This window comes from Panicum virgatum, chromosome 4K, assembly GCF_016808335.1.
Source record: "Panicum virgatum strain AP13 chromosome 4K, P.virgatum_v5, whole genome shotgun sequence".
In the NCBI taxonomy this organism is placed as follows: domain Eukaryota; kingdom Viridiplantae; phylum Streptophyta; class Magnoliopsida; order Poales; family Poaceae; genus Panicum; species Panicum virgatum.
In genome coordinates, this window is record NC_053139.1 from 37839183 (window position 1) to 37853554 (window position 14372).

The window sequence follows — 14372 nt, forward strand, 5'->3', positions numbered from 1 at the left end:
CCTCGTCCCAAATGTTGATGCAAGAGGCAACACAGTAACGCACGGATTTATCCTGGTTCCGACCACGGTGCCGTACGTCCAGCAAAGGGGTGTGAGAGGGCACTGTATTATCTTGTACCCGGAGTGTTTGTAGTAGGAGGTACAAGCGAGGCGAGAGAGGGAGGGAGGCTCCCAAGTCTCTGCTAGAAGAGGAGTCGGTTGAGGTGAGTGCTCAGTGGTGTTGAGAGTGTGACGATGATCGCGAGTGTAGGTGACCATCCATCTTAAAGGAAGCCCGCCTCCTCCTTTTATAGTTATAAGGAGGGGCGGTGTACATGAGTAGGGGAACGTGGAAGTCGTCGTCTTCCCCCGAATCGCGGGGGTGCAGTGGTCGAACACTGTAGGAAGTACACTGTGGGGCATGGCGTCGGGCGTGGCAGTCGTCCTGGATGTCGTCCGTGGTCTTGCGGAGATCACGACCGGTGTCCTGCTAGCCCCACAGTGTACGGTCCTCCAGACGTGGCGTGATGGCGTTTCGTGGGCCCTGCAGGTCAGAGTCTTGCGTGCACCAGCGGTGGTGGGGCACGCGGCGGTCCCAGACCCCCCTGGACGGAGTGCTGGCGTGCACACTAGGAGGTCCAGGAGACACGTGGAGGTCCCGGACCCCTCGAGGGGGGAGGTCCGGGACTTCAGCTGCGTATGCTGAGCGTCCCTCCTGGAGGGGCACGTGGCGTCGCCGGACCCCTTCCCAAGCAGGAGGTGGGTCCGGGGCCATGCGTGTGATGAGGTGGAGTCCGGACGACCGGAGTTGGCAGAATGGTACGGAGCAGTGCCGAGCACGTCTCGTACGCGTCGCAGGTCTCACAGTGTTGCCACAGCACCCGGGATGGTGGAGCAGTGACTGGAGTTGGCGGACGGGACTCCGGTCACAGCCGCTGTGGGGAATGGCGGCCTCACGCCGTCCGTCCTAGGCGCCGTGGTGGAGTGGTTGGCTTTTAATGCTTCCGTACGATGGGCGGGTGAGCGGCAGGGCCGTTTGTCCCTTGCGCCAAGGGGTGGCCTCGAGCGAGGCGGAGATGATCTGCCCGCTCGAGGGTAGGTTCGCTACCCTCGAGCGAGGCAGAGATGCGGGGCGCGGTCGAGGGTCTTGATGGGAACCCTCGAACGAGTCGGAAATCGCCCCGTGAGTTCGAGATTGGTGCGAATGGGCCGCACGCTGGGCTTCTTTGAGTCCTTTCCTTTCTTCCATATTGGAAGGAGATTGTTGGCCTTCGTGGGCCCAGTTGCCTTAACATGTGTTTTCGTCTTTTAGGGTGGTCTTAGTACCCCGATTATGGTGTCTCTAATCGTGGTACCCGACACCATTAAAAGAGGGTTCAGGGTGGATTGTATTTTTTGCCTCCAGTTTGATTGACTGTACCACAAATGAGAGAAATGAAGTGAGTACAAGTACTTTTGCCATACATACAAAATAAAATTCATGAAAAAATAAAAATAAAAATATATTATAACTCTATTGTCTCAAACCAAATATTCCATAAATTAAAATACAAATATATTATAGATCCAATGTCCGCACCTAAATATTACTTAATAACATGTTCATAACAATAAAAATTGTTACACTAATTGCATGCAAGTGCAATAGATGTAGCTATACTATCATAGAATGCGTCCATAGTCACGAAGCTTGATTCCGAAGTAGATCCATCGGAGACATATGCTGAGACGCAGCATATTGGTACGGCATCTCACACTCGCAGTACCTAAACATATAAACCACACCATAAGATCAACAATCCCACATTGCATTATTGCAAGCAAAACAAAACTATCTCTACTCTAAAAAGGGGTGATAAAAATTTTCTTGAGATTGTTTGGATTCAGAGTTTTTTTAATATTTAAAAATATTAAATAAATATTAATTATAAAACTAACTGCAGAACCGGAGCTAAACTGCTCCCCGGCGTCGCGCGCCGCTCCGTCCCCAGCGTCGCAACTGCCCTACATCGCGCGGCGCTCCGTCCTCGGTGTCGCTGATCCGCTCCATCCTTGGCGTCGCCTCTGCTCCGTCCCCGGCGTCAGCGTAGCCGCAGCCGCTGTTCCGTCCCGGGCTCCCGGCGTCTCCGCCACCCTACATCGCGCGCTGCTCCGTCCCGGTGTCGCTCCGTCCCGGACTCGCCGCTCCCTCTGCATTGGCCCACAAAAACCAATACGGCCCGTCCCAACACAAGGAGAACGGGAGTATTCCATTGCGCCGCTCGCCGCCGAGAAGGCATCCTCTGCCGATTCACCATGGCCGCTCGCCACCGGAATCTCGTGCCGCCACCGGCTTCCCCCACGCGGATGCCGGCGAGCAGGCCGCCGAGGAGGCACCCTCTGCCGATGTCGTCACTCTCCCCATCCGTCCCTCTGGCGTCTTCCATATTACGCGGCAACGCAGCCATCCCCTATGTCAAAGTTCTGTCTGCAGCGGCGACGGCGGCGACTTCCACATCTATCAGTTCGACGAGCAACGGAAGTGAAGGAAATTGCTGTTGCCAAGTCCGCATCACCGGTGCAGGAGGAAGGCCAGCCATACGGCAGCACATTGCCTCTGCAGGTGGCTGACACCAGTTGCTTGAGAAACCGATACATGTTCAAAGTTTCAGACTAGGAGAAAACAATTCTGTCGTGAGCAAATAGTCTTTGTTGCTTGTGTTCATGTACTGACAAAAAAATAGAGAAATGACTAGGAGAAGCCTTTTGTTTGGCAATCGATGACCCTCATTTGCATAGGCAAATTTACATGAAGTAAATCTTTTTCTGACCTCGAAGCCTCTGTGCCCGCCGTAGCTAAGCCAAAATGCCCAAGCCTCATCTGAATTTCTGAATTCCATGCCAACATGAGGTACCAAACCAGGTAATATAGCTCTGCAATGAAAAATTAACATGAGCTGGAGACTTGGGCAGTTGCAAAGAACAAGCAAGGAGTAGCAGTACGTGGACAACTAAAGTCCATTTGATGTCACATACAAAGTGGGGTTCTATTACTTTGCATTGCAATCATGCCCTGTTGTTATTAGCTGCTTCTTCCATCTCAATATATATTAGGGAACACAATTTCAACTAGATGCTTCTTTCATCAGAAAAGGGGAAGTTTACGCCAGGAGAAATACAGAATAAAACTTACAAGATTGAGCTTTTCCCCTCCAGCGATCAATGCAACTCCGTCGCGCCATTTCTCTCGTTCTGGCGCCCTTTTCCATTATCAAAACTCGCGCCATTCCTGCTGTCCTCGCGCCTTTTACTTCCGCTTGCATCCGACTGGGCCGTCTCGTGCTTCTGGGACGAAGGGCGATCCCATGTTAGACGTCCCTCTTGCATAAAGAAAATAATGTCAGAGGATCTCGTTCCCATTTCGGAAGACGAACTGTTGCTATTGCTTCTGCGAGTATGGGTCGGAACGTACGTCGTGGGAACTGCAGCCCGCTTTCACCTTTTTTTTTCCCTATTATTTTGTCTTGTGTGTGGTCCGGTCCATGACAGTTTTTGGCCCACGAATGAAGTTGGACCACTTCGTTTGTTGGCCCATGGATGCAATCCTTCGTCTCTTTCCTCGTTTCGTAGTCGTACGTGGCTAAGCTTTCTCAAGGGGAAAAAAAAAGGAGAAGCTAGCTAGAAGTAGAAGAATGTCGTGGCACCATTGTGACCCTATCTATGAACATTTGATTCGAACCAGAATACCTGACGATTTCCTATGAGATGACGCTGAGATGCATGCCCGCCGTAAAGTTTTCAAAGTTACATTAGTTTATTTTCAAATCAGCTTGTACCAAGGAATAATTAAACCGCATAAAATGAAGTTTTCTTTGGGTTTTTTTCCGCAAAGTTTAACAGTGACTAGGATCCAGCTCCGGCACAGCAGCCGAGCACTTCTCTACCTTTTTTTTTGCGAGCTCTTCTCTTCGGTTAAGCAAGAGGTGGTTGACCTGTGAATGATAATAATAATAAAGTTTATGCCCGATCCGTGTCGTGGTCTCGCGTAATGTCAACATTATGTAATCCCTGTTCTGGAACTGAAATTTATCATATCGGCTAGGATGGGCGGCGTTAGTTGCTAAGCAGGTGAGAGCAGGTCAGCAAAGAAAAAAAATTAAGACAAAAAAATGGGGCATTCCGAGAATTGAACTCGGGACCTCTCGCACCCTAAGCGAGAATCATACCACTAGACCAAATGCCCTTTGATGACGTCGGACTCCAAAGTTCACATATCATAGATAAGTTTCATCTCTTACCGTACCTCTCGCCCAGCTTGCTATTTAACTATTTTACTTGCACGTCTGTGCTGTGATATGCCCGAGTCTTTATGATAGTATGATAGCGTACAGAACATACCAGGCGTGCAGTGCGTGGATGTGCATATACCTATGGCCTTAGTTCCAGCGCAAATTTTTTTTCATTGGAATCTTATTAATTTGAAGTACTAAATGAAGTTTATTTATAAAACTTTTTGCACAGATGGGTTGTAAATCGCGAGATGAATCTAATGATGTTAATTAATCCATGATTAATCAATATTTTAGCGGATGATTACTGTAGCATCACTGTTGCAAATCATGGATTAAGTAGGCTCATTAGATTCGTCTCGCGATTTACAGCTCATCTATACAAAAAGTTTTGTAAATATACTTCATTTAGTACTCCATGTATGTGTCGAAACATTCGATGTGATGATTTTTTTTGTGTTTACGGAATTTATGGGGTGGGAACTAAACAAGACCTATATGTAAAATACATAAATATTTGTATGCTAGCTGCGCTAGCCAACATGGGCATGACAACCTGAGCAAATGGTCTTGAGTCCTGGTTTCATTGGCCAAATTCAAGAGCGTGGCAGCCTCTTCACCCACTCATGTTTCTCTTGCAAAACATCCATCACCAAAGTTGCCTCATCATCCAGAGTCCAGACAAACGGGACATGTGTTGCAAGTTCTTGTGGGTTCAAAATTCCCCCGAGTACCCTATTTCTTTAAGGTGACGACCATAATTAAGGGAACCTAACGAAACTGCAAAATTAGTATATGGTTAGACCCTTAAACGTGTCTCGGCGCCCAGCTTCGAATCCTAGTCGAAGCGAATTTACAGGGCTGGTGAATTCCCTCGATTCGGGGATTTTCTTGATGACCTGTGATCAAGGTTGTCTTTTACCTTAATTACAATGTCTTCAGAGAGGTCTTCCCCCGACAGATCAAGTTTTTTTAAATGTGTTCCGGCATTGAAAATTTGCAATTCAAGTAAGGGGAGAATGTTATGGACGTGAGAAGGTTGAGCAAAATAACAATCCAAACATCAAGTTTATTCTAAGCAGATGAGAGATATTATGGATTGGCACCACGTAAAGACATTGCAAGGATGAAGCGTGAAGGAAGAAGAAGATTGAAGCTTAGTCTTAAAGCTTTTTCCTGTTATTTTAGAGCTTCTTTCTTGTGTTTTTTAACCCTCATTTTGAGGCATAGGGTCTAAGAACTCTTGTATTTCTTGGGTGTATATATCCACCATATGGATATAAAAGGCCGGTTTTAACCTTTATGTAAAAAAGTAAGGGGAGAAAAACAGAGCTAGAAAAAAATGATAGTGCCTTATTAGTGAGGGCGAAAGTAGCCCGGCGGGTAAATATCATTTTCATGGGCAAATTGTTATTACCTCTTCAGATTCAAATTCTGTTTCAAACCAAATTAGGAAAAATATATACACGCGCTACAATTTGCAGCTCCTCAGTTCATACATACTACACGCACGATCCTGCTGAGACTTTAATTGAAGGACATTATTACCCATATTACTATGTATCAGTTGCCAGCTCAAAAGTTATATATAGTGATGAATGAAGAGAGATGCATGCATGTCTGCTGCAATATAATCCCGGCAAAGTGGTTTTCTCGATCTCTTGCTGGATCAGAAGTGGTGCCCATGATGATAGATGATTTCAGAGATTGTATGAGTAAACAACAGTTGCATCAAGGTAGACACACACCAGCTGCAGCCTGCAGCAGGAGGATATTCAAGTAGTACTCTCCCCAATTCCACAACCAACCAGCCAGCTGCTGCAGCCCCTGCCCCAGGATCGGAGAGCATCACTGCATACATTGCGCCAGGCAGCTAGCAAGCTGTCAGCTGATGATTAACTTGCACGCCACTAAAACGAATCAATAAAATAAATCAATTCCATGAGCAGTGTACCAAATGGTACCATTACATACATTATTAATGTATACAGCAACTAGCAATGCACAAAAATCAAAACAATGTCATCTTCTCGCATAATTAAGAATACACATCACAAAACTAGGAACTGTGGTAAAGCAAATTAACAAAGAACAACCAGAATCTCAAAGAACTCCATAATCTACATAGTTACCCCTTCCGTTCCCCTCCTCCTAACTTGTTTCGAATTCCATCCCTATCTCCATCTCTCCGGACAAGTGTGGCACCGGCCGGCTTGAAATGATTCTTGACTCGTCTGATCTTGCGAAGCCATTGGATGATTTGGATCGAAGGGAATACTGAAAAAAAAACTATACTATGTACAATTCCTGCAGCCACTGGCGGAGCTAGGTGGAGGCCAAAGTGGGCCATGGCCCCTCCTTACCATGCAAAAACTTCATTAGATTAATAGTAATTTTAATACCGTTTATTAATTTAGCACCTCAATTAAAGTCTGGCCCCTCCTGATTGTGTGGTCTGGCTCCGCCACTGCCTGCAGCCTAATCAAACCTGGCCTCAAAAGTAAGACGGCCTCAAATCCTCGATCCTGTCAGTTGCCATGCATCATGCGAGTACTGGTGTGGTGTGTATGCAAGAAACCCTAGCTCGATCGTGTGCTGGCCACCAAACCATGCATGTCATGTCACCACTCACCGGTTGGACCGATCCGATCACAGCGGCCCGAAGATGTCGAGAAAGCTGGCGGCCGGCGACCCGAGCGCGGCCCCGGCGCCGGGGCTCAGGAAATGGTCGCCGACGTGGTGCAGCCACCCGGGGGACACCATGGGGTGGTGCTCGCCCTTGAGCGCCGCGCCGCGCAGCGGGCTGAGGTCGTGGAACATGAGCCCCGGCGGCGACGCCGCCGAGGGGCTGGCGGGCTGCTGCCTCGTGGCCGTCACCGAGACCGACACCGCGGGGCCGCCGGCCGGCCGGTTCAGGGCGCGCGCCTTCACGCGCACCGGCGGCGCCGCCCTGCCCTTGCTGCCCGCGCCTTCCTGCTCCCGCCTCGGGGACGATGAGGATCCAGCAGCGCCGCCGCCGGGCGTCGACGGCCTGCCCTTCCTGTCCCCGCGGCCGGCGCCCGGGCCGGTGAGCCGCTGCACGAGCGGCATGAACTCGTGGGCCTCGACGTGGATGACCTTGGGGGACACCATGTAGATGATGACCGGCTTCCGCTCCTGCTGCCCGTGCCCGCCGCCGCCGCCCGGCTTGCCGATCTTGCGCGACGCCGCGTGCACGCCGAGTGGGCCGGTCCCGGCCGCCCCGCCGTGCCGCGGGACGTCGCCGTCGAAGCTCGCGGCGGCCATGGATGGGATCGAGGAGACGACGATCGACGGACTGATAGGTTATTATTATTGGATGATATATGGAGGCAGCAAGTAGAAGTGGACACGAAAGATTTGAAGGGGACACGCTGACGGACAGCAAGAAGCTAATAAGGCTTTGTACGGGGGACCATGGATGGATATGTAGAGGAGGACGGCGTCTTGATCGAGCTCTTGGCGTTATTTGGCTTTGGTCAACCAGGAAAAATCGAAGGGGACAACAGTGCAAATGGAGCGTGGCACGTGCCTCCTAACCATCCATTGTGCTCATTTCTCCGTAACCCTAGATGTGGGGCAAAGCCTGACTCTTTTTTTGGGAAAAAGTTTGCTCCCTCTCTCTATATTCATTTTGGAAAAAAATAGGTTATGAATGAATAACCAAACTCCATTGCACTGTTGTCCCACAAATGGACAGGCGTAGCCTTAGAAAAATTATAATTGCAAGAATATGTGCAGATATGACTGGATAACAATATTCTTTTTTGGAAAAAGCAATAAAAAACTATAAAGCAAACATTTAGGTTATGAATGAATAACCAAACGAACATAAAGATTGACACTGTAAAAATAATATTAGTTGATTTATCATGAAACCAACTATCATAAGATACTTCTTTCTATTTAGAATTAAATACTTTAGAGATACTGCTAGTCAAAGATAATCCTAACCGTAGCTATATTTTAGAAAGGATGGGGTAGATTACATCAAACTTTATGGTAAGATACATAGAGAACTAAATGTGCTTATTACTTTGTAATCAGTGGCGTAGCTAGGATCAAACTCCCTCACTGATTACAGAGTAGTAAGCACTACTCCCTCCATTTCAAATTATAAGTCATTCCAAGAATCTTGGAGAGTCAAAGTTTTTTAAGTTTGATCAAATTTATATGACAAGATAATAACATTTATGATACCAATCAAGTATCATTAGATTATTTGTTAGCTATATTTTCATAGTGCACCTATTTGATGCCATAAATCTTTATATTTTTCTCTATAATTTTGGTCAAATTTTGAGATAGTTTGACTCTCCAAAATTCTTGGGATGACTTAGAATTTGGAACGGAGGGAGTACAATTTATGTGCTAATGCATCCTCTGATAGAAGCCCACAATGGATCCTGCCGTGGTTACGCAACAATCACTGTCCCTGCTTTTTGACAAAACCCCACCGGCGCTAGCAGGGCCCCGCCAGCGGCTGCAGGTAAGAATAAGATCGGGGCCGACTACGAGAGCGCGAGACTTGGGCAAGAAAGCCCCCCGCGCTAGTGGCAGCACTAGAATACTGCGGCGCTTTTTGTATATGCTTCCTGTCAGCTTCGGCTGATGAGCGGGGGGGGGGGGGGGGGGGGGGGGGGGGGGGGGGGGCTGCGAGGCCGCCGGCGCCACGGCTTATTTCAACCCACGCCATTGGCCGGGGGCCCCCGAAGTCAGCGCCCACGTGGCGGCGACTAAGGCCGTCGAGCGACCGTGCTCGTGCCCCCCCTTATCCCATTGCCGGCCGGCCGGCCTGGCGAGGCAGACGCGCATACGTCTCCGCCGGCGACAGACCAACGCGCGTGTCCCCCCCCCCCCCCCCCCCCCCTCTCTCTCTGCGCTCCATTTTTTTAGAGCCAGTTGAGGCCTGCGCCGGCGGCCGCCGCCGGCCGGGACCGACATGCCGAGAGATCGGAGCGGAAGTCGCGGCGCGGCGGGTGGGATTGGGGGTGCTCGAGCTCGAACGAGGACTTGAGCGTACGGCGATCGTACGCGCGGGCCGCCGACCACGCCGTGCCATCGCAGAGACGGCGCGCAGCGCCCCGCCTCGCTCGAGCCTTGACCACGAACGGGAGGCTCGAGACCTGACCGGGCGAATTCGTGGCGGATGCGCACGAGTTGGAGAGCTAGCTTGACCCCCGGTTTAATTTCTAGCAGCACGTTTATCACGCGCGTCTGGAGGCCAGCCACATCGATTCAACATTGCACTGCAACTTGTGCTCATGCCATGCGGTTGGGTTTCGAATTGGCAATGCAGTTTTGGATCCAAACCAAAGAAAACGAGGCTGCTGCTGCTGCGTCGGATTGGGTTTGGGTTGAAACGCAGCACACGATCGATTGCGTCATTAGTGGGCAAAAGTTTGACGAGACACAAAAAGTTACCAGAGCCGCTTTCCGGCAGGTTCCGGCCTGCTTCGATGTGTACGTATGCAACGCAGCAGCACGCATGACCAAGGGCGGCGCTGCCGCTAACCACCGGGACAGACTATAGCCAGTCTCGTTGCGAAAGATGATCGACAGGTAAAAAAGAGTAGCACACGCATCACACCTTCCTCAACACAGCCGCCGGCAACATTTCGTTCCCTTACCATATACTAGTCCCACCACACCACCACTACAACTACTTACCGATTAATCAACAGCAGCAGGTGGGGATCGAGAGACCTCGTTCCCGGCCGCCGTCGCTTTCCTCCGGCTTGACGACGATCCACGCTCACCGGCCGCCGTGGCCTGATTCAGAGCACTGCTTCGTCTTCCTCGAGCAGTTGGCCCCTCAGCCCTCGGCACGCGGTAGAACCGTGCAAGAAAGCGCCGCACATGACGCATCGACACTTCGACAGAGGAGGCGAGGAGGGCCGGGTCGCTGCTGGGGTAAGCGCGATCATGGTGTTATTTTACTCTGATCCGCCTTGAGGGATTCCAAGAAGATACCGGCACCGAATGCAGACTTCTTCCAAGGGGGTACCCAGCCTTTCCGGTTTGGGTTAAGCTCCAACGATCTCAAGTCTTCAGAAAAGGCGGCACGATCCTGCGCGTAGCGAGAGAAGTTAGCACAGACAATACTGAAATAAAAATCAATGCGTGGTTTTGAGTTTTGAAATCACGAGTTTCAGTCATCAGCTGCAGGTGAAAGTTAGCACGGAACCGGTCAGAACCTGTGCTAGGTTTACCCAATCTTTAGTGCGAAACTGTGGATCGTTTTTCAGGACCCATGAAATACCATTATAGAGTATATACCAAGGCAAATTTTAAATGAGGCAAGGTATGACAACGATGAAAATCGTCTATTTCTGGGATTTTAAAATTTTTACCCACATGTAACGGTATTACCAAAGCATATTCAGAGTTCTGAGACTCCTGAATTTCAGAGTTTTTCACTGCTGTTATATCATTGTATAACAAAAGTATAATACAACCAAACACCAAAACTGAAAATGGATAGCTGAAATCATATAAGGCGGATCCAGACCAACTCCCATGCTCTCAAAATAATTCTTTTGCAGATGCAGAGTTGCAGATTGAGGGAGTCAGCAACTAATTTTAGAAGATCTCATCCTGCTCACAAGTCCACATGTTAGTTAATACCAGCCTCACAAGATTCAAACTGCAGAGTTTGGCCGTAGGATGAAGGGGAATAGACAAACAACCACGACTTGCGTTGTTAATACAACATTATAATTTGTCGACATTAGTCCTAACATTGCCTAAAATCCAGCCGTGTGGAAAACCTAGTTGTTTTCGTATGATTTACCCAAAAAACAGCAATTGGAGGAAATATTCAACAATCAATAAATTATAGAAGCTGTCATACCTCATCACAGGGCACCAGCGTACCTCCCTCTCTCAAATTGACTAATGATTGAAAATATAATATAAAGCAAGCACAGACCAACTTTATAGTGTATAATTGCCTTAGTATATTAAAAAAACATGTCTTTAGAATCACAACATATTTCTACAGTTTGAGCTCAACCAAGGCTAGAAAGTAAACACCAAGTCCCCATCACCACGTCAATAAAGTATTAAGAGGAAATAAGAGGAACGGTCATTTTCAATTCCCTGGAAAATATGGTAGACGAGATAGGGGGGAAAAAAAGCATGGATCGTAATGGGCATTAGCTTTGATGTGAATGCCAATGCAGGTACCACTCTGTTTTGGGCTAGAAACCCATGGGCCTATCTTTCTCAGAACACATGCACCCATTAATCCGAGCTTTATAAAGGCATTTTATTTTCATGTGTGCATCCCCTATCTCCCAATAGAAATGTTGTTCGGTACTTCAAATAGACCCTGAAACAGCGATAGCTCATACAACAAATCACAAGGACAATAATTTGGAAGAAGCACAATCAGATCTTGAAAACTAAGGTTGCTTGATTCCTGCATCCCAAATTGTCATTAACATAGTCAACATTCTGAATCGATGCTACAAGCTAACAAGCACAAGATTGGGGTTCTTCAAAGCAAATAAAGCCAAGTCAATTTCAGACCAACAAACGCAAAGGAACTAAATTGAGATTGCCAGCACATTGGAACAGACATGCAGGATATTATGTAGATCTAGTGCGAGAACAATGGGATATACCGTGTCTGACGACAGACACACTAAAAGATCAACATATAGCATAGCAAGTAACATCGTTCCTTGTCATTTGAGATTGTGGACAGAATTAATTCTTCAAAAAAAAAAGATTGTGGACAGAATTACTTCAATGTGCTGCATTGAAAACAGTCATACGCATACTTCCAACTTGCATAATACATGTTTAAAAATAGTTTTTAGTGATTTGTGACGAGAAATCAAGTACTGCTATTTCTTAGTTGCTGTAACTAATCTAAACGGTCACAATATAGGTTCAGTCCAAATCACAGAAGCTCACGTCTCTGACATCCTGATAAGAACAATAGAATCAAGGTATCAACTCAAAGTTATAGGCTGAGCACAAATATAGCATGGGAATCATGCAGCAGTACATAAGACAGGAGGCGACAGACAGAGCTGAAGCTCAAGTACAATAATGAGGAGATCAGAAAACAGTTGAAACCCTGTAAGACACAAAAAAATGTCTCGAAAATCAAGTATAATACAAATGAGGTAATGAAACCATTCTACTCAAGAATCAATACATTGGTCCCATATTATTGCCTTATTGGCCAAAGCAAGATACTTCACTTCCCCAAGTCTATCCAGAAAACTCCAGTCACACAACTAATAGAAGGCTATATTAGCAGAAATATCTGCAGAACATACAAAAGCAACTGGCCAGCCCAATTCCACAAATGTGGCACAAAACCACGGCAACTAAAACATTTGTCACAGTAATAAAACCCAAAAGCGCGTCTAAAGTCAATCTGAGTGGTAAATCTAGGTGGGATCCACCAACTGCACTGTAGTTTAAGAAGCAACTAAGTGATATATTATGCAATAACTGGTAAAATATATACAAAACATTAGCTACAGGAATAATATAATAACATGGGCATATATGGCCAAAGCATATACGGTCAAACTAATCAATCGAGCAACAAGGATACTATATCTGAACATTGCGGTTGCTTATCCTTTGCAGCGATTGGGGCTTTTTCAACATTTAGTCCAATTAAATAATGTAATTTCAGTTAATTTAAGTTTGAGACACATCTAATCCTCACAAAAGTGTGTTGATCCTTCGTTTATCATACCCAGGAGGTTGTTTTTTTTTGGGGGGGGGGGGGGGGGGGGATGTTGTGTGCATTCTCAGCACATCTATAACTTGAATATAGTAGCTCGAATGCTTGCCAATTACCCCTAAGAATTTAGGATTTTCAAGATAGAACAGAGATCCAAACATGATGCAAATAAATACATATCAAACACTACCGAGCTAAAAGGCCTGAGCAAACATAACTGTAGAATTAATTATTGGTATGAGCACCGAAATCTGAAACTGGACAAGAAAGCACACTGAAGGAATGGAATCATGGCAGTCCAATCCTAGAGTGTGAACCAACAGCCCCAATTGGAAAAGTTGAATCTCAATTCTCCAATGGACTCCATCGTGATGCAAAGCAGATGAGGGCTCACCGGTCACTGCCTAGAAGTCCATTTGCAACCACTTGTTGTAGTAGACGCATGTGCTCGGCGAAATGACCCCCTCCGGCGAGCACTCATCGATCCTGGGGCAAACCCCGCACGGGATCCCCTCCATCATCCCTCCCTGCGCAGCCCCAGCCAATCGGTAGCACATCGTGCCGCTCCTGACGGCCGCGTACTCCCCCACGCCTGTGCTCTTGACCTCCTCGAGCACCTTGTCGAGCACCATGGTCTTCAGGATATCCCTGATCTTGTCGATGGTGTACCCGGCCCTGGGGTCGTCCCTGAGAATGCCGTTGTGGATCATCTGCGCGGTTGCCGCGCCGAGCTTCTCGACCTGCGCCTGGCAGCGGCGGCGCACGGCGGACACGGCGTCGGTGTCGAGCCGGCCGTCGTGGTACCAGGTGCCGCCGGTGATCTCGTCGGAGGGCTGGAAGTCGGTGGCCATGAAGATCTTCCTGCTGCGGTGGCGCACGTCGCTGACTTCCTTGACGAGCTTATTCGACACGAGGGCGCGCACGACCTTTGTGGCGACGTTGGGGCTGATCGCCAGCTGCTTGCGGACGTCGAGCATCCACATGCCCTTGCTGCCCGCCTCGAAGATGAGGGAGTACACCTGCCGCTCCATGCCCGGGAGTTTGGCGAGGATCGCGGCCGAGATGGTCGGCGGCGCGGAATCGGGGGAGGATTTGGCGGGTTCGGGAGGCTTGGCGTCAGGTGCGGGTTTCGAGGCAGGGGAGGGCTCTTCCGGTGGCGGCGCCGGGCGCTTCCGCGGCGGCATGGCGCGGGGAGGGGGGGGGGGGGGGGGGTGGGCGGCGGCGGGGCAGGGGAACACGGGAAGAGGAAGAAGAGGACGAGAGGGTTCTGGCCTTTTGGGCCTTGGGCTTTTGCTGATCGAGTCCATTGTAACAGTGATATCCTGCTCTATTTATGGGCAAAATAAGTAAAGCGAAATGGAAAGCGTTTCTGCGTTTGCAATAGCGCTAGTGTG

General features: G+C 48.5%; 2 protein-coding genes and 1 non-coding gene across 6 annotated transcripts; all 3 read right to left on the bottom strand.

The window, feature by feature from the left end:
• Positions 1 to 4129: 4129 nt before the first annotated feature.
• TRNAP-AGG lies at positions 4130 to 4201 on the bottom strand. Its single transcript has one exon. It is a non-coding gene; the product is annotated as a tRNA-Pro (tRNA).
• Positions 4202 to 6158: 1957 nt separating this feature from the next.
• LOC120703851 (protein MKS1-like) lies at positions 6159 to 7642 on the bottom strand. The gene has a single exon (XM_039988040.1). The coding sequence runs from the start codon at positions 7530 to 7532 to the stop codon at positions 6897 to 6899; it is 636 nt and encodes a 211-aa protein (XP_039843974.1). The 5' UTR covers positions 7533 to 7642; the 3' UTR covers positions 6159 to 6896.
• A 2143-nt stretch (positions 7643 to 9785) lies between these two features.
• On the bottom strand, positions 9786 to 14206 carry LOC120703852 (DNA-directed RNA polymerase III subunit RPC6-like). 4 transcript variants are annotated; one of them, XM_039988042.1, is made up of 2 exons: positions 13373 to 14203; positions 9786 to 10335 (listed from the first exon to the last, which is right to left on the bottom strand). In XM_039988042.1, the coding sequence occupies exon 1, from the start codon at positions 14160 to 14162 to the stop codon at positions 13383 to 13385; it is 780 nt and encodes a 259-aa protein (XP_039843976.1). In that variant the 5' UTR covers positions 14163 to 14203; the 3' UTR covers positions 9786 to 10335; positions 13373 to 13382. The 4 variants fall into 4 exon arrangements, with proteins under 4 accessions (XP_039843976.1, XP_039843977.1, XP_039843975.1 ...); XM_039988043.1 differs by lacking the exon at positions 9786 to 10335 and adding an exon at positions 10573 to 10862 and having other exon boundaries at positions 13373 to 14205; XM_039988041.1 differs by lacking the exon at positions 9786 to 10335 and adding an exon at positions 11891 to 12200.
• Between the last annotated feature and the right edge of the window lie 166 nt (positions 14207 to 14372).